The 22,050-nt window shown below is 33.9% G+C and overlaps 1 protein-coding gene and 4 non-coding genes across 5 annotated transcripts in view; 2 read left to right on the forward strand and 3 right to left on the reverse strand.

Annotated features, from left to right (window-relative positions):
• Positions 1–18,655, reverse strand: part of LOC149426826 (uncharacterized) — a 106,145-nt gene extending 87,490 nt beyond the window's left edge. Inside the window, exons 1-2 of the mRNA XM_089633484.1 lie at positions 18,365–18,655; positions 2,832–2,941 (exon numbers count right to left, since the gene is read on the reverse strand). Coding sequence (XP_089489610.1) covers positions 2,832–2,939 — 108 coding nt within the window. The 5' untranslated portion in view covers positions 2,940–2,941; positions 18,365–18,655. The remainder of the gene's footprint in view (positions 1–2,831; positions 2,942–18,364) is intronic.
• On the reverse strand, positions 6,269–6,387 carry LOC149426827 (5S ribosomal RNA). Its single transcript, XR_016303306.1, has one exon. It is a non-coding gene; the product is annotated as a 5S ribosomal RNA (ribosomal RNA).
• Positions 6,711–6,829, reverse strand: LOC149426828 (5S ribosomal RNA). Its single transcript, XR_016303308.1, has one exon. It is a non-coding gene; the product is annotated as a 5S ribosomal RNA (ribosomal RNA).
• Positions 8,800–8,918, forward strand: LOC149426829 (5S ribosomal RNA). Its single transcript, XR_016303310.1, has one exon. It is a non-coding gene; the product is annotated as a 5S ribosomal RNA (ribosomal RNA).
• On the forward strand, positions 9,242–9,360 carry LOC149426830 (5S ribosomal RNA). Its single transcript, XR_016303312.1, has one exon. It is a non-coding gene; the product is annotated as a 5S ribosomal RNA (ribosomal RNA).
• Positions 18,656–22,050: the final 3,395 nt, after the last annotated feature.

Consider the following 22,050-nt stretch of genomic DNA (forward strand, 5'->3'; position numbering starts at 1 on the left):
GCTAATAGTCCAGTCAGTGGGGGATAAAAAAGGGCTCCACCTTGCAAAAGGTTAGGTAGTAGCGATTTTCACATATGTTGTTAAGATTGGGACTCTAAAGAAAAAAAAAAGTTTTCGACCTTGGGGGAGTCGAGCTCGATCCGCCATCTTGGATTGAAGGTGCCAAAATTTGGTTTTTTCAAAATAATTATGAAGTGGTTGATTTTACAACCAAATTGTTGAAGGCTAACTTAAAGACAACTAAATTACCAACATTTTATATAGAAAGTTTTTTTTTTGTAAGTCTAATAGGTAACGAGTTACGGCGGTTGAAAGAAGAAAATTTTGACAAAAAATTGTAAAACTCCAGTTTTCTTGATAAATTTTGTACGAACATATTACACAATATCATTTTAAAATATTTCTACGTAACAATATACTTATATAGCATCATCCGTGTGCTCGATGACGTTGATTTGTTATAGTGGGATCCTAGTCTACAGCTGACTTGGCAACACTGATTAGAGTCCTGGTTACAGGACGTTGCCTGGATGCTCATGTCTGCAGATGTTCTTTTCGATGAAACAATTCCAGTTCAAGTTTCACAAGAACGATTTTTAGCCAATGAAAATAACAAAGTCCGTCTGATTTCGATGCTAACAAAGCAATTTATACAGGATGATTTTACAGTTAAGCAGGCTGAAGAAGATGCTGATGAGTTGATTGTCAATACTGCGATTTCCTTGTGTTCATCATATGACGCTGTTTTCATTATTGGCGAAGACGTTGATCTCCTAGTTCTGCTGACAGCATTAGCACCACCCGAAAGTAGTATATATCTTCGCAAACCCGGGAGAGGCAAAACTTTTGAAAGACTGTGTTCCGCGAATAGTGTGAAATTCAAAGAGGCGGCTGAGAATATTCTGTTTCTTCATGCCTTTAGCGGTTGCGATACAACATCGTCCTTCTTCAACCAAGGAAAAACCAAATTTTGTTCGCTTGTGCAAAACGACACAAGACTCAATGCCACGATAGGAATCTTCAAACAACATGATGCAACACCAGAAGACATAGCAGTTGCAGGAACACGCTTTCTTGTTGCTTTGTACGGGGGTGACATGGATAAGGAAACCTTGGAAGAAGTCCGCTACAAACGTTTCGCAAAGTCGACAACAAAAAGCAAATTCAATCTTGCCTCTTTGCCACCAACGAACGACGCTGCACGGTACCATGCATTTAGAACGTACCATCAAGTCCAAAAATGGTATGAAATCCAAAAAAATCCAGAAACTGGGGTTGGAAACGTGACACCAACGGGCTTGTTCCAGTAAGAATGACAAAGAAACCAGCACCCGAGACTTTATTAAAATTTATTTCATGCAATTGTAAAAAAGGATGCGGCGTTGCATGTAGCTGCACGAAAGCTGGATTGAAGTGTTCTATTGTATGTGGGTGCTGTAATGGTCAAACATGCTGAAATTCGCTAGAGGTTCACATCGATGTCGAGGACGAAGAAGAAGAGATTTTGTCAATGAAAGCCCAGAATCTCAGTATTACAGGCAATGAGTTAGATGATGACATTGGTGACGAAGACTGTTATTAAGTAACATAATTTATAGTTACATAATTCATAGTAATGTAACATAATTTCGAAATCTACCATCGCTGATATATCTGTGGAGTAGACCTACTGGAGATACCACAATAAAAAAATGCGCCATGTACTATACCTCATGGTGGTGTGGAAATGAGTTTACAAAATTATTATAATTATGTAATGAATAACCCGAAAAAATTACAAAGTTGGGAATTTCATAATTTTTTAGAAAAATATTCATATTTCCGCCACTGTAACTCGTTACCTATTAGACTTACAAAAAAATACCATAATACAAAATTTATCAAGAAAACTGGATTTTACAATTTTTTGTCAAAATTTTCTTCTTTCAACCGCTGTAACTCGTTACCTATTAGACTTACAAAAAAAAACTTTCTACAAAAAATGTAGGTAATTTAGTTGTCTTTAAGTTTGCCTTGAACAATTTGGTTGTAAAAACGACCACTTCACAATTATTTTGAAAAAAACAAATTTTGGCACCTTCAATCCAAGATGGCGGGTCGAGCTCGACCCTCCCAAGGTCGAAAACTTTTTTTTTTCCTTAGAGTCCCAATCTTAACAACATATATCAAAATCGCTACTACCTAACCTTTTGCAAGGTAAAACTCCCCACTGACTGGACTATAAAGAAGGAGGTAGCGCATCACGGCATAATACCCCAAAAACAAATCACTATAATTATTTTGGTCGTGAAAATCTCAAATCATACCTGAAGAATTTCTATGTTTCCAGAGTTCAGGTAGAATCCGATTAATTTATGAATTCAGAACTTCAATCTTTTGTTAGCGCCAACCGCGTTCGGTCCTCCATTAAGTTACCTGCATTTACCCTTCTTTCGATATCTCAATTAGCCTTCCCATCTCTCATAAACATACTTCCTAAATACACAAACTCATCCACCTGTACCAAGTATTCATCATTCACAACTATATTGCATAGCATAACTGTTTTCGTACTCTTTCTTTCAAATACCATTTTAGACTTCATGCATTCATCAATTATATTTATATTTAATTTTACTTAATTTTATATAAATTACATCAATAATCTCAACAAAAATAGCTCTGAATTATCTTGTGTTTACAATAAAGCAAAATATCGCCCAAAATCATGCTGAAATCGCCCCCAAAGCACTTTTACTTGTGATCGCCCCACGAGTAATTAAATAGCCTACTGGTGGGCGATATTGGCCAGGTTGGGAATCAATATAAGGAACTATTTATATCGGACATACCTTATGACTTCGTTTTCCATCGATGGCGACCACGAAACCAACTCCGCAAGCTTCGTGTTCATTCTGAGGGTCGTACAATCCTTGCTTCTTGGGAGCCTCCCACTCCATACCTGGGGACAAATCATATTACACTGTTTTATAAATATAACACCATTTCACCGCGATAACATATTATATAATATCTCTGCTATCAAACAAAATCAATACTCTCATGCAGTTACCAATTCTGCCGTGGTGAGTAAAAACACAGTGTCTTCTTTGAGAGTTTCAGGGAAGCCGCTTTGTTTTTACTTGCCACGGCAATATTCCTCGGTGTGTGTATATGCTACCAAGCGTCGATATAGTTATTGTTCAATGGCGCCAAGTTATCAATAGGGCATTACGCGTAGTGCGCAAGAATACTTCCAAATATCCACGAGCATATTTCTAAATACCTAGGAAAATGCGAACAATTCCTCTGAATGCCCAAAACAATTAGAGCAATCTCTTAAATGCGAGCACGCTTCTAAATACCCAGGAAAATGCGAGCACACTAACTTCTAAACAACCAGAAAAAACGAGTACATTCTTCCAAATGTCAAGAGAAATGCGAACATTCTTCCAAATGTCCAGAGTCCAGTAAAATGCGAGCATTTTTCATATTTCGAGCTGAGAGAAATGCGAGCACGCTTATAAATACACAGAAAACTGCGAGCATACAAACTTCTAAACAACCAGAAAAACGAGTGCATTCTTCCAAATGTCTAGAGAAATTAAAGCATTCTTCTAAATGCCCAGAGTCCAGACAAATGCGAACATTCTCCCAAAAGTCCAGAAAAACGCGAGCATTCTTCAATGCGTGTACCATAAATATATCGGAGGCGTAGGTATAGCAAAAACGTGTGAAGTGCAATTTTATGTAAATACATCTATAATGCTTAATGTTAAATTTACATTAATTGATTCATAAAAATAATACATTATTAGTATCATCGCTAATTATGTTGCTTTAATCCTTGACATTAAACTTCAAGTAAGAAGTTAAATTTTTACGTTGCACTTTCATATTATTGCAACGTAATCATGTATTTTGAAAATACAATACTGAGGTTATCACTGTGTACTCTTACTAGGTACATATAGGTAAATACATACAATACTAGGTAAATACAATACTGAGGTTATCACTGTGTACTCTTACTAGTGTTGAGTGAATACTTTTCCCATCCACTGTTTATATGTACCTATTCTATTCAATGTCTAGCCAAAATGTGAAAACAACCATAATTTCACACTGTTAGTTATTCAAGGTATTCTGTATATTTCTTAGGCATTCTTGACAAGTCTGATTAACATTTTTAAACAATCTGCTCGACTTCTCAGAACAATGCGAATAAGGCTTACACTATGCAAAATAAATACGATTATAATTTGGTGCTCAGCAAAAAATCAATTAATCAAGTCAATCATATTCAGCAACAGCTTGTGAAGATGAATATTATGCAGATGAAGAAGTAGGAGCGCTGTGAATACCTACATATTGTAATTTAAATGGTATTGGAAACTTTTGTGGTACTTTTCCTCTCCTAAAAAGCATGCCCGGAGATATAAACCTGTTTGTTATACGTCCGTCTGGGCGCCCAGACTAACCCCTTAGTGGTTAAATATTCTAATGTATTCATTGGATCAGTCAAATCACACAGGTAAGTTGGTTTTGCAAACTCATGCAAGCGTTCGCGTGGATCTTTACTTGGAGAAGAATTTATAATCTAATGTACGTATACATACGCGAGCCAAACTGCCGGGCTAAACTTCAACTCTTGGGAAAGGAACGAAGCAACCGCAAATGGCGTGAAACGCCGCATATATTATAACTTTTTTTATATATTATACACAATATATTACATTAATTTAATATTCCCTTCAATTCGTCGTCGAAACAAATTAATTCATCACGGTATCACTACTATTTTTTTTCTAATTGTAACATAAAACAAATAATAAGACATCTTTCCTTATTGGTTAACAGTTAAATGGAGATCTCAAAACTCCATAGCTCACGATGGAAAATTAGTTGCAAGCTGTGAGCAATTGAATTGAAGTTGTAAATGTCGGACAGAATAAAATAGATTATTATGTACCGCTTCAAACAACTAATTACTGCGTTTTAAGTTCTGTCCAGTACATAGACATATGAATATTAGTAGACCTGCCCTAAGTGATTAAAAGCGTATTATCCCCACTCCCCATACCGGTTCCATTGAGCCGGCTGGGCTCGCGTACGGCCTCAAGTGATATTTGAAAACGTGACGTCATCATTCTTGTGCGAACTATGGTCGAGGCATCATCGGTTCATTTTACGAAATAACACGGCAAAATGTTTACTTGTACTATGAAAACTGGTAAAAATAGATGCGAAAAAAGAGAATAAACCCAATTGTCGTATTACATTCCATATATAAGCATTATTTTATTTTATTTTAAGCATATTCACATCGTATAATATGAATCAGTTGTTACTATCACATCGAGAAACGTCTGGACGCGAAACACAAAGCTGGTTGGTTGCTGGGAAGTAAATTATGAACATTTATAAAAGTGTCTTAACTAAATACTCTGAAACTAACTACGACTCTGAATATAGAAGCTGCCTTACTTTGCCGAATTTGGACTTCGCAAATTTGTTCATAACATGGCGAGTAATTTGCGCTCCCATGTAAAAATGTATATTCATTCAAAGCAGATTTTACTTTTAAGAAGTAAATGGTGATATTATAATGCGAGATGCCTATTTACTGTCAGATTGATTTATTGACGAATCACAGTCATCTTCACTCCCTTCGTTCTTCAACAGTTGATTTTACCCCTCGCCTTTATCTTCTCGTCTATTAATTCCTATGTCTGTGGTCCAGTATCAAGAATCAAATGTGTTATAATTTGTTAGATCATATTATAAAGTTGAAATTTTTGTTGAAAATGCATTCTTTCATAATGAACCAGGTACCTTGTAAAGAATATTAGACAGTAAAATAACAATATATTAGTATTATTTTTTGAAGTGAAACTTCTTTACGCGCGTCATGCAATTTCGTGGACCGGAGTAAAACCAACTCATGACCGAAACGAAAATGCGGGACCGATTAAAGTTCATTTGATCTAGTCAAAGTTTTGAAGTAAAATATAAATGCTTCTTAGCTCATCTCGACAACTGGCGTTGGTGGTGTAATGGTCAGCATAGTTGCTTTCCAAGCAGTTGATCCGAGTTCGATTCTCGGCTATGGCAAATTATTTTTTTGTTTTTAACGCCTTTTTTTTTTTCAATGGTTGACGATAATATCAATCCACTAAGTAATATTTTAGGCCTGTAGAATAATTGAAAAGTTAAAGAATGATATAAAATTTTTTATGATGTTAACGATAAAAAAATAAAAAAAAACATAAAATTACCATAAAAAATGGGCCAACGGCACGCGGTGTTCCCAAGCGGTCACCCATCCAAGTACTGACCGCGCCCAATGTTGCTTAACTTCGGTGATCGGACGAGAACCGGTGTGTTCAACATGGTATGGTCGTTGGCAAACGCTAAACAATATTAATTTCTATTCTACCTGCAAATAAATATATGAAAATTAGTATAAAAAAGCCCTAATAATACTGAAAACATTAGCAAGGTGTGTGCGACGTTGATAAAAATAATCATTACATACGCGCTTGAAAAAGATCGTAATTACATCCATAACTTTGTAGGAATTTTTTTTTTCAATGGTTGACCATAATATCAATCCACTAAGTAATATTTTAGGCCTGTAGCATACTTGAAAAGTTAAAGAATTTTATGATATTATTAATTATAGTAACGATAAAAAAATAAAAAAAAACATGAAATTACCATAAAAAATGGGCCAACGGCACGCGGTGTTCCCAAGCGGTCACCCATCCAAGTACTGACCGCGCCCAATGTTGCTTAACTTCGGTGATCGGACGAGAACCGGTGTGTTCAACATGGTATGGTCGTTGGCAAACGCTAAAAAATATTAATTTCTACTCTACCTGCCAATAAATATATGAAAATTAGTATAAAAAAGCCCTAATAATACTGAAAACATTAGCAAGGTGTATGCGACGTTGATAAAAATAATCATTACATACGCGCTTGAAAAAGATCGTAATTATATCCATAAATTTGGAGGAATTTTTTGAAGTGAAACTTCTTTACGCGCGTCATGCAATTTCGAGGACCGGAGTAAAACCGACTCATGACCGTGACGAAAAAAAGGGATCATTTCGCTATAGGAGCCTAGCTAATATTATATACCTAGTTTAACTCACTCTCCTAACTCATCTTCGCTGTCTACAGGCAGAGCGCACGACTGTGGTCGTGAAGAACCGAGGTTCGATCCCCGCTTTAACTAATTTTTTTTTTCTTTTTTTATAACTTTTAATTTTTTTTATCACATGCTACTTATAAATATGTCAATAGACAGAAAAAAAGAGAGAATGAAATGAAAAGAGAGAGAGAGAAGAATACTAGAAGTTTCACTTCTGTCTTGCGTAGGCTTGACACACCCATTTTTTTTTTTTTTTTTAAATTGAAAAACAATGTTACCGGACAGCAAAGTGCCCATAACATTTTTCACTCCAAATGTGCTAAGGAATAGCTGGTTAAAGTTTGTCGGGTACGTGCCGATACACCCTGTATTCTCCCTCCGGGTTAGCTGAACTCTTGCTGAACTCCGAGGTAGACGGTTTTCGAAACGTCGCTTAGGTCAGACTCGCCATAGGTTCACTGAAGTAGAGCGCGAGTCACCGGGAAGCAACATGCTTTCTAACCTCGAAACATGACCTATTATAGGTCATCACATCTGTAAGCCAGAGCGGGCGGGCGGCGCGGGGTGAAAATACTAAACAACAGCATCCCTCGTCCTAGTCGTAAATGTGCATAGTATTTAGATGATTTGTTGTGTTTTTCTACGAATTCGATAAATTCATTTACCTACACCATTTTTGTCAAGTACAAAATAGTTGGTTATTTCATGTTTCGTCAAAAACGCCCATTAAAGTAATTATTACGCATTATTATTATTATTTTCAACACACCAGAACATGGAATGCTGTGTGGAGGATCTTTTAAGGTTGATTTAACCATATTTTTTCATTGTAACTTTTTTTGTCATGCATATTGTCGAGAATCCAATGGCGGCTCGTGACTTTTCAGTGCGATAGAGTGATAAGTTTGAAAAATTCGTTATTACTAATTTTGTTGTAGCTGAAAACGATTTTTACCTTTTTTTCGAAAGTTCGATTTTTTTTATAAAGATTTACAGGAAATGTCAATTTTTTATCGCTTTAAAATCCTATCCTGAGCACAAGCATCAGCTTTATCAGGGGAGTTCGGGTAATATAAATAAATATTACCTACTATGTTGTAATAAAAAAAAATGGGTGTGTCAAGCCTACGCAAGACAGAAGTGAAACTTCTAGTATTCTTCTCTCTCTCTCTTTTCATTTCATTCTCTCTTTTTTTCTGTCTATTGACATATTTATAAGTAGCATGTGATAAAAAAAATTAAAAGTTATAAAAAAAGAAAAAAAAAATTAGTTAAAGCGGGGATCGAACCTCGGTTCTTCACGACCACAGTCGTGCGCTCTGCCTGTAGACAGCGAAGATGAGTTAGGAGAGTGAGTTAAACTAGGTATATAATATTAGCTAGGCTCCTATAGCGAAATGATCCCTTTTTTTCGTCACGGTCATGAGTCGGTTTTACTCCGGTCCTCGAAATTGCATGACGCGCGTAAAGAAGTTTCACTTCAAAAAATTCCTCCAAATTTATGGATATAATTACGATCTTTTTCAAGCGCGTATGTAATGATTATTTTTATCAACGTCGCATACACCTTGCTAATGTTTTCAGTATTATTAGGGCTTTTTTATACTAATTTTCATATATTTATTGGCAGGTAGAGTAGAAATTAATATTTTTTAGCGTTTGCCAACGACCATACCATGTTGAACACACCGGTTCTCGTCCGATCACCGAAGTTAAGCAACATTGGGCGCGGTCAGTACTTGGATGGGTGACCGCTTGGGAACACCGCGTGCCGTTGGCCCATTTTTTATGGTAATTTCATGTTTTTTTTTATTTTTTTATCGTTACTATAATTAATAATATCATAAAATTCTTTAACTTTTCAAGTATGCTACAGGCCTAAAATATTACTTAGTGGATTGATATTATGGTCAACCATTGAAAAAAAAAATTCCTACAAAGTTATGGATGTAATTACGATCTTTTTCAAGCGCGTATGTAATGATTATTTTTATCAACGTCGCACACACCTTGCTAATGTTTTCAGTATTATTAGGGCTTTTTTATACTAATTTTCATATATTTATTTGCAGGTAGAATAGAAATTAATATTGTTTAGCGTTTGCCAACGACCATACCATGTTGAACACACCGGTTCTCGTCCGATCACCGAAGTTAAGCAACATTGGGCGCGGTCAGTACTTGGATGGGTGACCGCTTGGGAACACCGCGTGCCGTTGGCCCATTTTTTATGGTAATTTTATGTTTTTTTTTATTTTTTTATCGTTAACATCATAAAAAATTTTATATCATTCTTTAACTTTTCAATTATTCTACAGGCCTAAAATATTACTTAGTGGATTGATATTATCGTCAACCATTGAAAAAAAAAAAGGCGTTAAAAACAAAAAAATAATTTGCCATAGCCGAGAATCGAACTCGGATCAACTGCTTGGAAAGCAACTATGCTGACCATTACACCACCAACGCCAGTTGTCGAGATGAGCTAAGAAGCATTTATATTTTACTTCAAAACTTTGACTAGATCAAATGAACTTTAATCGGTCCCGCATTTTCGTTTCGGTCATGAGTTGGTTTTACTCCGGTCCACGAAATTGCATGACGCGCGTAAAGAAGTTTCACTTCAAAAATCCACACTCCGTCACTATCATTGGAATTGTTTCTCGTGTTCAACAGCTGTTATTAGCAAGTGTGTCAAAAAGTGTCCTCGCTCTTTCGTACACACTAAATAATAATAGTTAAAAATGAGACGAATGGTGCCGTGCCATTTCGTTGTGATTGTAAAAGCGCGCCAACGTAGGTACGTACGTACATTATTCAACGAAACTCGAACAAAATATTGGGAGAATATTACTCGTTGAAACCCTTTTGGTGACAAAGTTACCTAATTTCGGCCACCTCTGGCTAGTCTGACCTAAGCGACGTTTCGAAAACCGTCTGCCTCGGAGTTCAGCTAACCCGGAGTGAGAATATACTCATTAATTTTTCGGAATAACTTTATTGAGTAAAACCTCAAATTGTAATATTTAAATATTGAAGACAATATTAGTGATTTCTAAACGAAAATCTGAAACAGAAAAATCAGAAAAGGAAACGGTCACATCTGGGACGAAAAGGAAACGGTCACATCGGTCACATCTGGTCCCAGATGTGACCGTTTCCTTTTCTGATTTTTCTGTTTCAGATTTTCGTTTAGAAATCACTAATATTGTCTTCAATATTTAGAGAATATACTCGTTGAAACCCTTTTGGTGACAAAGTTACCTAACCTCTGGCGAGTCTGACTCAAGCGAAGTTTCGTAAACCGTCTGCTTCGGAGTTCAGCTAACCCAGAGAAATAAATGTAAAATGGTTAAGAGAACATCTTACTTTCCTTTGATAGGAACGATGTAACCTGTGTAACCTGTTCCTCAGTGAACCAATAAAGTGTAAAAGTTTAATAATTACCATTGTTGGGCTGCTATACATACGTTTAATACTTGCAAATTGATTGCTCCCAAAAATTTCTTTAATAATCCAGTTACACGACTGTTTTTACTTCAAGAGCTGCCGTTGTCATAATGCGGACCTGGGCCACAGTAAAATAACTGTACCGTTCATGCATGTAATACATTTTAATTTGTATTACAACACGTCTTGTGCAACCAATAATCGGTATCGGTACTCTACTCACAGTACTCAGGTACTTATTGCTTACCCTGGAGAGACCTTGAGATAATGTCTAGGACAGCGATCTCAAACTGGCGGCCCGTGAACGGATACCCAGTCTTCTGAACTCTTCTCATATTAGCGTACCTAATACTTCGAATCGGAAACACTTCAAAAACAATAACTTAATAACTCACCGTAAGATAAATTGAATAATAACACTTCTATCGGTTTTATCTCTAGTGCTTACTGTTAGTTTTGAAGATATCTAAACACTAATTTTACTGTCGTTATAGTTAAATAATACATATCAATAACTCAATTAGTATAGTTCGCGTAATGAGGTTATCTCGTAAATTTATATTTTGTTTTAAGAAAATTTATTATATTTAAAGAGTTAATAACGACAGTAAAATTAGTGTTTAGATATATTCAAAACTAACAGTAAGCACTAGAGATAAAACCGATAGAAGTGTTATTATTCAATTTATCTTACGGTGAGATTAATCAAAAATTTAAAAAATATATAGAATGTCTTTCTTGAACAGATGATCAACTTCATTGGCTTGTGGGACTAAGGGGTAGAAACGTCTTACATAAATTGGCGATTTTTTTTAGTTATATAGGTCGACCGGTTTCGGTAGCACTCAACCTTCTTCAGGACAATGGAAATATAAACTGTCCAGATAACTCAATAAAGTGGTTTAAAAGAAGTTTAAAAAAATAATTTTTATAATGTCAAGCCGCAAATAAAAAAAATAATTATGGCTATCAAGATAATCGCAACCGTCCAACTCCGAAGAGCCCCATCAAGAGTCAGATAAACAAATAAATAATAACAGAAATATCTTACATCTTTGTACCGTCGATAGATTGTTAATGTTTGCGGCAATTTGAAGTTTGAGGCCACTGGCCTAGGGTTCTTGAGCTCAATGTTTCTTATCTACCTGAATGGATGATAATGAAGCCATTTGTATCAATAATGCAATTATTTAATGTCTGATTGATTGATGATTGACATTGGTGACTGTAGAGCAATTAACATTGCAATTAAATTAATTTGATTACCGCATTATCAAAACAAGTAGTGATGCACCATGTTTTGCCGAACGAAAGATGCCTAGTTTATAATATTAATTTAATTTTTTGTATGTTTACATACTATTGTTTTGTTTGCCTATTTAAATCAAAATTTGGACCAATCGGAGCTGATATTTCGCTTGTGTAATTCAAAAGAAACTTTTCTCCATTTTTCATGTATTAAGAAAACGGGATCTGAAGATTATTTGACAAATTTTCAAATATTTCTCAACAACCAAATAACTGCAATCACGATATAAAATAATATGTTTTACATTAAAAACATATGAAGTTTGTAATAATTTGTAAAATAAGCACATATGTACATATAATAATAACGGTGAAATTAGATAAATAATATGTAAACTACTAAATTTTTCTAGAGTGATTCCTCGGGAAGTTACCAATCAACGTCTAAAAAAATAAAATCTGGTACTTACCTCTAATTTCATAATTGAATAAAGTTTTATTAAATTTTAAAACCGTTTTACATAAAATATTGTAATGGTAAGGTCCTGTTTTTATTAATCTTAAATATATATAACTTACATCCGTAGGGATCCCTCTAGAAACATTTACGATGTTATTAATACCTTCATCAGAAATAATTAAAACGTGAGCGTAGAAGAAATCCCTGATATTAGAGTATTTATGTCGCCTTCGTTAGAAAGGAAACAAATCAACGCGGATGTGGCACTCCATCCCTACTGCTAGAAAATCTATAAACATCGATATACAGGGTGTATCGGCACGTACCCGACAAACTTTAACCAGCTATTCCTCAGCACATTTGGAGTAAAAAATGTTATGGGCGCTTTGCTGTCCGGTTTTTTTTCCATTAAAAACAAAAAAAAAATAAAAAAATCCACACTCCGTCACTGTCATTTGCATTGTTTCTCGTGTTCAACAGCTGTTATTAGCAAGTGTGTCAAAAAGTGTCCTCGCTCTTTCGTACACACTAAATAATAATAGTTAAAAATGAGACGAATGGTGCCGTGCCATTTCGTTGTGATTGTAAAAGCGCGCCAACATAGGTACGTACGTACATTATTCAACGAAACTCGAACAAAATATTGCCAGACGGGTTTTCAAACATTGACAAAGGATAAAACATTGGTGACATGTGGTGAAAATAAAAAAATGTTACCGGACAGCAAAGTGCCCATAACATTTTTTACTCCAAATGTGCTAAGGAATAGCTGTTTAAAGTTTGTCGGGTACGTGACGATACACCCTGTATAGTATAGTCTTCAACCTACAATGTGTAAATTCGAACTGTCTGCGATCGTAGCAAAAATGCGCCTGCGCTTGGAGATCAATGACTAGCACAAAAACCGAGCCAAATTGTACTAAATATTTATCTTATTATTATTGTCTTTAAAATAACGCACTTAAATTTGAGATAAAAGCTAAGAACCGGTTTTTTTCTTATCAGTGGCGCAAACTAACGAGTTAAAACCGCTTTAAAAATGATAACTTTCTTAACCTAGTACCGGGTCCAAGCGGACATGCATATTCCAATTGTTATGATTTAGTTTTGCGTGTTTTCTTGTGGTTTCACACGTTACCGCCACGAAGGATCGAGATAAGTGTGAATGATTGCGATAAATTATGTTTTTTTTTTTTAAATAATTTACTTACATTATTTTTGAATACATATTTGTTTTTTAGGAAATGCGTAGTAAAGATGATTTAAGAATACAGGTTCAACGCAGAATGGGTACAAAACAATTTAGCACATTTGATTATTTGCAAAAAAAAAAAACATCCTGGACTGAAGTTATAATAAGGAATTCAAGAGAAAAAAAATATGGCTTAAAACATATATTCATTTAGGTTCGGAATATACAAGTTTTATTATACGTTGATTTGAAAAATCGTCCTTAAACTAATAAAACACAATAACTTTAAAACGCACTGTTTGGCTGGCACGACTGAGTCTGTTGATGCTGACTGTCACAAGTCACGAAACTATTCCACAAGTCAACATTTCGTTGTGGTTTTGTACGGATATTGAGACAATGAAACGGAGGTTTTTTTTTATATTTAAGGCGATGCACTACGTCGTGTAATATTTTAAATTGAGCTGCTATCAATAACAACCCTTACGTAGATGGCGATAAGGTTTAAATTCCAGCTTAACACCATCCGCCTGTTTTGATTTATGCAAGAAAAAAACATGGCCAAATAGTGCCATTTATTTTATTTTGTGAATGTTCACGCATATATATTTAATTTTTTTTCGATCATTTTATAAATAAATTAATTTGCCACATTATACAATAAAATCATAACCGAAAATGGGTTCGTAAGTAGGAGATTTTGAACTTTAAAACAGTTTTCATAGGACTTGCACATTATTTTTTTCTGTGCTTATAAAAAGACTTATCTAAAAAATACTCGATTATTTCAAAGGCCAAGATGTATTCTACTCGCAGTATTTAATTAAAGCATCTGAAACATTTCTAGGCGACCAAATATTCAAACCAAAAACACATGATTTTGCATTACTACGTATGGCATCGCCTTAATATATGTAATTTATTTTTTCACATTGTTAGCCCCTATATAATTAAAACTCGGACGAAAAATGACGGAAATCGGTTACTTAGTTGATAAGGAGATGATTATTTTATTATTTAAGTATAATACTGATTATATAAGTGCATAATTTCCTGGAATAAAAGCTTCTTAGTAAGAACATCACCATATTACTTGTGTAAAATAATAGTTTGCTGAAAAAATATATTTTAATTGTGTATGGTAAATTTCAGACTGATGTTATGACATGTCATATTTGATATTTTCTTTACAATAATATCAATTGTATTTTAGAATTCGTTTCATCATAAAAGGATTTTAATATATCTACTGTTACCGTCGTCATGATCAGTGTGTTATAAATAACAGTATGTTGTTTAGACATAATACGATACATTTTTTCGTAGTAATACGGGACCACAGATTAAATTTTTTTTCAGATGCGATCACGGATGTATTTTTGCACTTTGGTAGAATACAATAACAGTAGCTTTTTACCTACAGTTCTTACAGATATTACAAGCAGTTAAAAACATTTCGACTCCTGACGCCGCTATACAAAATACAGTGCATGTTGAAATAAAACGTAGCTTTCTGTGGCTGGTGACGTCATACAGACAGCCATAGATTTTGTAGGATTTCGGGAGAACCGAAAAATTTAACTTTGAAAATTATAAATAAGAATATTTGGCTTATTATATTTTCTTGAAAAATCACCTCAATGGCGCTGGACCTCAAGCGGAATTATAACGATAAAAATATAAACTGGCATTTAAGTTAGTAGATTATTATTGATTAAGAAAAATACTTTTTTTTATATGTGTTTATTCAGTTTTTTTTTATTTGTACATTATTTTCTCTTACTTAGATCTTACAAAACTGATCAATCAGTTTAATTGTAAGAATTTCTTGAGTTTCTTATTTAATTATTTTCACATAGTTTAAATTAGTATGAATAGCGCAAGTGCTCACGAAGAGTAACAAGAGAGTCTTGTAAAGGGAACCAACCTATAATCTATCTACCAGTAACATTGATGTGTATTTAGTCAATGACCAGTAAGCTACGAAACTATGTCTATTAAAAAGATAATGTCGGTGACCTCGGCCAATTTTCAAGTCGTTCAACACTAAACTTAGACGGAGTAGATCATATAAATAAATGCGTATTACATATTATGAAGGACGCCTATTTTTAGTCTACGGCAATTACCTCTGATGTTCGACATTTTTTTTAATTCTCAGTAAATTCTGCAAGAATCCAGGAATATTCCATTAAAGACAAGGTTTTTTTAGGCAAACATTCCAGAAAAAGTGTAGCAAAAAATGAGCATTGCAGATTTATTAAAATCCTGTTAAAATGTGATAGCAGGTCAATTTCCAATAAATTATTAGTACTTTCATAACTCGTATATCAGAACACGTGTTCATGCAGCAGCCTTTATCGTGTTATTATATAATGACGAAGTGCAAAAATATTAGAATTTTAATGAACACGTGTTCCAACATCGCCAACACATTCGTGTTTTACCGATAGTTTATTAGGAAATTCATTCGTTAAAGGCCTGCAGTCCCGTATTTAACAGGAATGGGAATAATTTGAAGAGATTATTTTATAAATTAGTAATATTTTATCAGTGAGTTATTTATTGTGATTCAAATTATAAAATATAGGCCATCATTAAAGAAATCGACATTTTACGATTTTAGAGGCAACTTTTGAAATTATTTGTGAGTTAATTGTAATATAATAAAAATAATCATTTTACCCTACCTACTATATAAATATATTGAAATATAAAATGAACAAATTAATTATTTTAAAAAAGCATTTTGACTGGCTTAAATTTAATTTAAAAACTTGTCGAACATAAATTTTAAATTTCAACCAATAAAATTGTGAAAGAAGTATTTAAAATAAGGTTTTTTTATTCTTTAATAGCCTTTATTATACATATAATAAAAAAACACAAATAAATAAAGTAGCATTTATCCGTACTAGATACGGATAAGGTAGTACTAGGTATGTACTTGCTATACCTTTTGATTTAAAAAAATATTCAGTTTAGTAAAGTATTTTCGCCTCAAATCCAAATTTAACTTTAGTGTGAAAAGGTCAGAGCTACAGTTCCTCTTAAGGGATTATCAGTGGAAATTACCTTATAAATCTTGTATCATTTTAGTTTCTAAGGGCCTACGTTTGACCCACGCTAAATAAGGGTGTATTATTGTGTTTAGATGAACAGCTGGAGTCGAGGGCCTTGGGCGCCCATTGATTAAATCCCCCCGCCCCTGCATACCCTTCACCCTCGCCATCTCCCATTGCCCGACGCACCAGATGTTACGTAACATTATGTAGTACTATGTACGTATCAGTACAACCTTCGGCTTGAATGGTATATCTATGCTTCAGCCCTGCAATTGGGCCGATACAAACTACCGAACGTTGTTACAGCTGGTAACAGCACGGCAGAAAATATTAAATTACAACAGATTTAACGTGTATTGAATATTGTTTGGTCAAGTTAAATTCGGTAGAATCGAAAATACGGATTAACCGTTGCAAAAACTATGTGTAGCTACCGATCTCTATTTTAAGTGAACACCTCACAAGATCCCGATTGTCCGGACCCAGTGGTACTATGGCATCCTAAATTGGGGTTACGTTGTAAGGCGGGAGTGGGGAAGGGAAAGAGAAGGGAAGAAGAAGGGAAGTTTTTATTTTCAAAAAAGAGAAAGGTCACTGTTTAAATCTGAGTTTGAAAAATTCTAAAGCCCGGGCAACGCCGGGGACTTTAGCTAGTAATCAATAAAAAAATGTAAAGATGGCGATAAAAAAAATTTGTCGAGGATTCCGGGTAGTAACGACTATCCGAAACCTGGCCTAGTTTATTGATATAATTACTGAAAATGTAATCCAATTATTTGTCGAATGATAAGTGCTGTCAGCGCAATTTAATGTTAATAAAAATTATTCACATATCATTCGTAGTTTTATTTAGGTAGGTACCCCAAAACCGAGCGTGACGAACTTGCACATATTTATGATTTTCCCGCCGTTTTCGTGAAAAGTGCTTTATTTACAACATTTGAAAAATAGAGAAAACAAAATTTTATTATACATAATATATTACTATCGACACCACTTGTAATAAATTATTGATCAGTAAAGACGTAAAACGTAATACATAAAATAATATTATATAAACCTCAATATCTTTATGTAAGTATTCTACTGAAAAATAAATTTCAAATATACGTAGGTACTAACTACTCATAATATTTGGAAAAAAAAATAAAATTCGCAAAAGTGACACGTGAGTTGTTTATTTATGAGTGACAGTTCATCGAGTGGCAACTTCATGATTTTATGCAATGAATAATTAGGACATTAAATTTTATTTATTACATTTATATTGCCAATATAAATCTTGGAAGAATGAATACATAATATGCAATACCTAATGTTAACGTCGCACTTATTCTCATATGCTAATTAATCAGCAGATGTACTTCTCGTATTATTATCGTGTCCCGCTTCGCATATTTATAGTACCATAGTAAATGCACGTGTAGATTTTATAAAGAACGAAGAACTGCCACGGCGGCCCAAGGGAATAATTATAAATAATACTATATTAAAACGTAATAGTGTAGAACTCATTGCACAACGGGTGGCTATATTTACCATTCAACTATCAAACTAACCTACAACTATTGAATAGCTGATAACATTGATAAAACTTAAAAATCCCATGAATTCGTACAAAATAATCAGTATAGTAAATAACTTGGGCGAATGTCAAATTTGCCGTTTGCCGGCACTCTCTGAAATAACCAAAAAATCATTTGACAATGTGCTTATTTAAAATATAAAATATAAACCCTGTTCGGTGCGTGCTTTCTCAAAATAGCAACACAGGAGTTGTGCGAATATATTAAAAAAATAAAAATAATCACCTCTAGTTCAGTTAGAACTCGCAGTAAGAATTTTGATGACAACAGAACTCAACTGACGTTTATTTCACTTTGGTATTCACTTTATAATTCAAATTAGCTTTGATAAGCTGATAGAAAAGGACAAGGATGAAGGTTTGTGTTTTATTTATATGTGGATATGTAACGTTCACAAGGGCAGCGAGTAAGCAGTATTACTCGCGCGGAGTAATATTACGGAATAAACGTTGCACGGAATTTAGTAAACGAAGTTAGCATGCGCTCGGTAGGGGAACTGTCCGCTATCGATCTCGAACTAACTTACACTGAGCAGCGGGAACTCATGCGCGCATGCTCTGCGCCCTCTGCGGCAGGGAACGTCAAACTGTGGACTGAGAATTGAGAGAATCAGCAATTAACACATCGCAAACTCGCGAAGATGTCCATAATCCTACGTAGCAACGTCAATATTATTATCTCATTACAAAAATTTCCTTCGGAAATATCAGTTATCAGTCTGTGACCCGCGATTAAGAGTGAGTCATTATTGATTATTTTTTTAGAATACATGGCATTCCCACGTGCGCCCATTCACGCCAAACTGAGATGTAGTATAAGTAACTCAGCGAGTGTTGGATGCAATAAAACATCTTATCATTGAATGAATGTGTGCATGGGAGGAACTGCCCTTTGTCTTGTTTACACCTACTTATTGTCACTATCGGAAGAGGGACAGCAAGTTTAGGTATATTAGCTTACTGTAATCTTACAGTATGTCCTATTCACGTCGGTTCATGATATCGCGTTTGTTTTACCTTTCATCTCATTTATTTATTGAACATACTAGTAATAAATATAGGATATCGACAATGCCTGATGCTGATAATACATGCACATATCTATCAATATAAATATGTTTTCCATTAACCATTTGATTTCAACCCTGAAGATATATTTTAATATCCTTTAATATTTTAATAACAATGAAATAAAACAATATTCGACATGCCAACATGCATTTTATATAACCAACTTTAACACGATTTGGCTTCGAACTCTGAATGGTGAAATAATCATTATTTGTTGTTGTTTTTTTTTTAATTATTATTAAATTCTAAACGCAACACGCTGTATGTAGGTTATGCATCTGTGAGTACATATATGAATATCAACTAAGGTTGATAAACTTGTAATAGTATAGGTGAAATAAGATTTAATTGATGAAAAAATTCATTCATTTAGGCAGCATACATGAAGAACTGCAGTCTGCCCAAAAAGTGATGATTATGTATTAATTACACGATGCGTTCGTAAATTTATAAACATTTAAGCAGGGAACGTAAAGATTTTTTTTAAAGCAATACATTATTTGTTCACTACATCTAAAAATATGTCAGTTTGATTAATCAAATGCAACTAATAACACTGTTTGACAGGAGAATTATTTCAGACCTGGTTATGTTACACACAGTCATTAACAACTTAATTGACAGCCCTGCCATTGTTGCCACTATTAAAATGAGGAAAACAAGACAAAATATAAAAAAATTCTGCAATACATACACAACCAACTATCAGACACATTCACTAACCAATAGGATGCATGATCTGGGAAACAAGTTTGGAGGTACTATTGACATATTTACTGACTCCACTTATAGAACTAAGCGAAATCTATACCAGAACTTTGTTGAATCCTACAAATAGGTTAAGTTAGTAATGTTGTTTTAGTTATTTGTCTTATATGTACGTAGTATTTTTCTATTTCTATATTATTTTTTGTTACTGTTACATGTCATACAAATATTGTTTCATATTTAGTTTATCAGTTTGACGTTATTTCATGCTTTAAAACTTTGTATTCGATAACTCACTAGGTATATTCTGTTTTTAAAATGTAAAAGCCCAGCCGGGCGTAAAGTCAAATAAAATTTAAAAAAAAAAACAAGTAAAAAAATAAGTTCTAAATAGATTATACGCTTGTATTATAACTAATTGTGCATGGTAAATTTATATTATCACTGCAACGCATAATTCTTGCGATAACTAACTTTTAACTAATGGGAGGAATAAGTTTTTATCATTTTTCTTATAATCCAATCTAACCATTATTTTTTAATCAGCTAAAAACCAATATGTGATAAAATTATTGTTGTATTACGTTACTACCAATGGTATATTAATAATATACTTTATTACTCAATGAATAACAAGATTTAATTTTTTTTAAACGTACAAAATTATAAAAAATGTGTTTGATTTTTATTTTTATACGCAAAAACAATAAAAGACAAAGCGCTGTTGGTTGGTTGGTTGATTGCGTTAGGTTGGTTAGAAGTGCAAGAGCGGTTTTTCGATTTTTTTAGGTTTTGCAATAATTTACCGTTTGACAATCCTTGCTTCACATCTGTGCCATTCATTTCTTTTTTCTCCTCGTTTCAACTCATTTCGTATTTCGTCGTCTAACCGTTCGTAGCCGCAACTCGCTGCCTGTTTCTCAGATGGTTATTTTCTATCTTCAGAACTCCAGACTATCACTGTCGCAAAGCAAGCATACCATTAACCAGTAACTACTCGATCCAGCCTCTATTAATATCCCTGCGAATTCTCAGATAATATATTATCACAGATCGTGGAACGCTTCCGAAGGGAAAGGGACAAGGAGAAATCAGAGGCGGACCGGAAAACAAATTAGGCCATCGTAATTTAAATGATTTTTCACTAATGCTAAATCACTATTTTGATTAATCTTTTTTAACGAATTGGTGTACATTATGAACACCAAAAATATGCTTTGGATAAATTGTAGGTTTTCCAATAGTTTCGCTTGAGTAGAATACAAATAAAAAATAAATTACTCAATAAAAAATATAAATGTAGACTACTAAAATTTTTTTTTTCAATAGAAATGTATGAATGCCTAAAAAGTAAACAACTTGTACAGTATTATAGTTAAGATTATCTGTTACAGTTTCACTTGATTAACTTTTTTGCTTTCTTATAAAATTATTTAAAAAATAAATAAAAAAAAACAGTTTTGTGCTTGAAATCGAACGTTTCTAGACTCAGTTTGTCAAGTGCCTATTACCTACAATATAAGGTATACCAAGAATACACACATTTTTAGCTTGTAGATTTCGTAATAGTTATTTATAAGGCGGGCGGAGGGAAGGATAGCCTCAGATTTAAAGTAACTATTCCGTATTGAAAAGAGGAAGATTTTTAAAAATTCTTTTAATAAGATATTTATTTAAACAGTGTTCACACCGAGAGTAAAGTTATTTTTTAAACTTGTGAAGAAACCTGGACTATTGATGCACTTTCTTGCTTTATAAACCCGCTCACTTCCCGAGTTCAACACTCTTTTCTTATTTTTTAGTGCGAAAGTAGGGCTATTGTCTTATTTTTCGCAATAAAATTGATAATTCAAAACTCATGGCGGACACGATGTTACGAGTTGGGAGGAGTAAATATTTGCTTTGAAAAATTTTGTGATGCCTAAGCTTGCTGTTCCAAAGCTTTTGCTGCGTCATACAGATGGATTTTCTACTTTACCGTGAATATGCGAAATATGCGTCCTCTATGCGAAAGAGTTTTAAGGTTTTTCTAAATAATTAGAGACCGAAAACCTTATGCCCATGAATCATAGACATCTATGTCTATGTACTAAATGATCGAAGGATATGAAAAATAATTAATGGAATTCTTAT

This window comes from Hesperophylax consimilis, chromosome 1, assembly GCF_061612785.1.
Source record: "Hesperophylax consimilis isolate HC1 chromosome 1, BYU_Hcon_1.0, whole genome shotgun sequence".
Taxonomy (NCBI): Eukaryota; Metazoa; Arthropoda; class Insecta; order Trichoptera; family Limnephilidae; genus Hesperophylax; species Hesperophylax consimilis.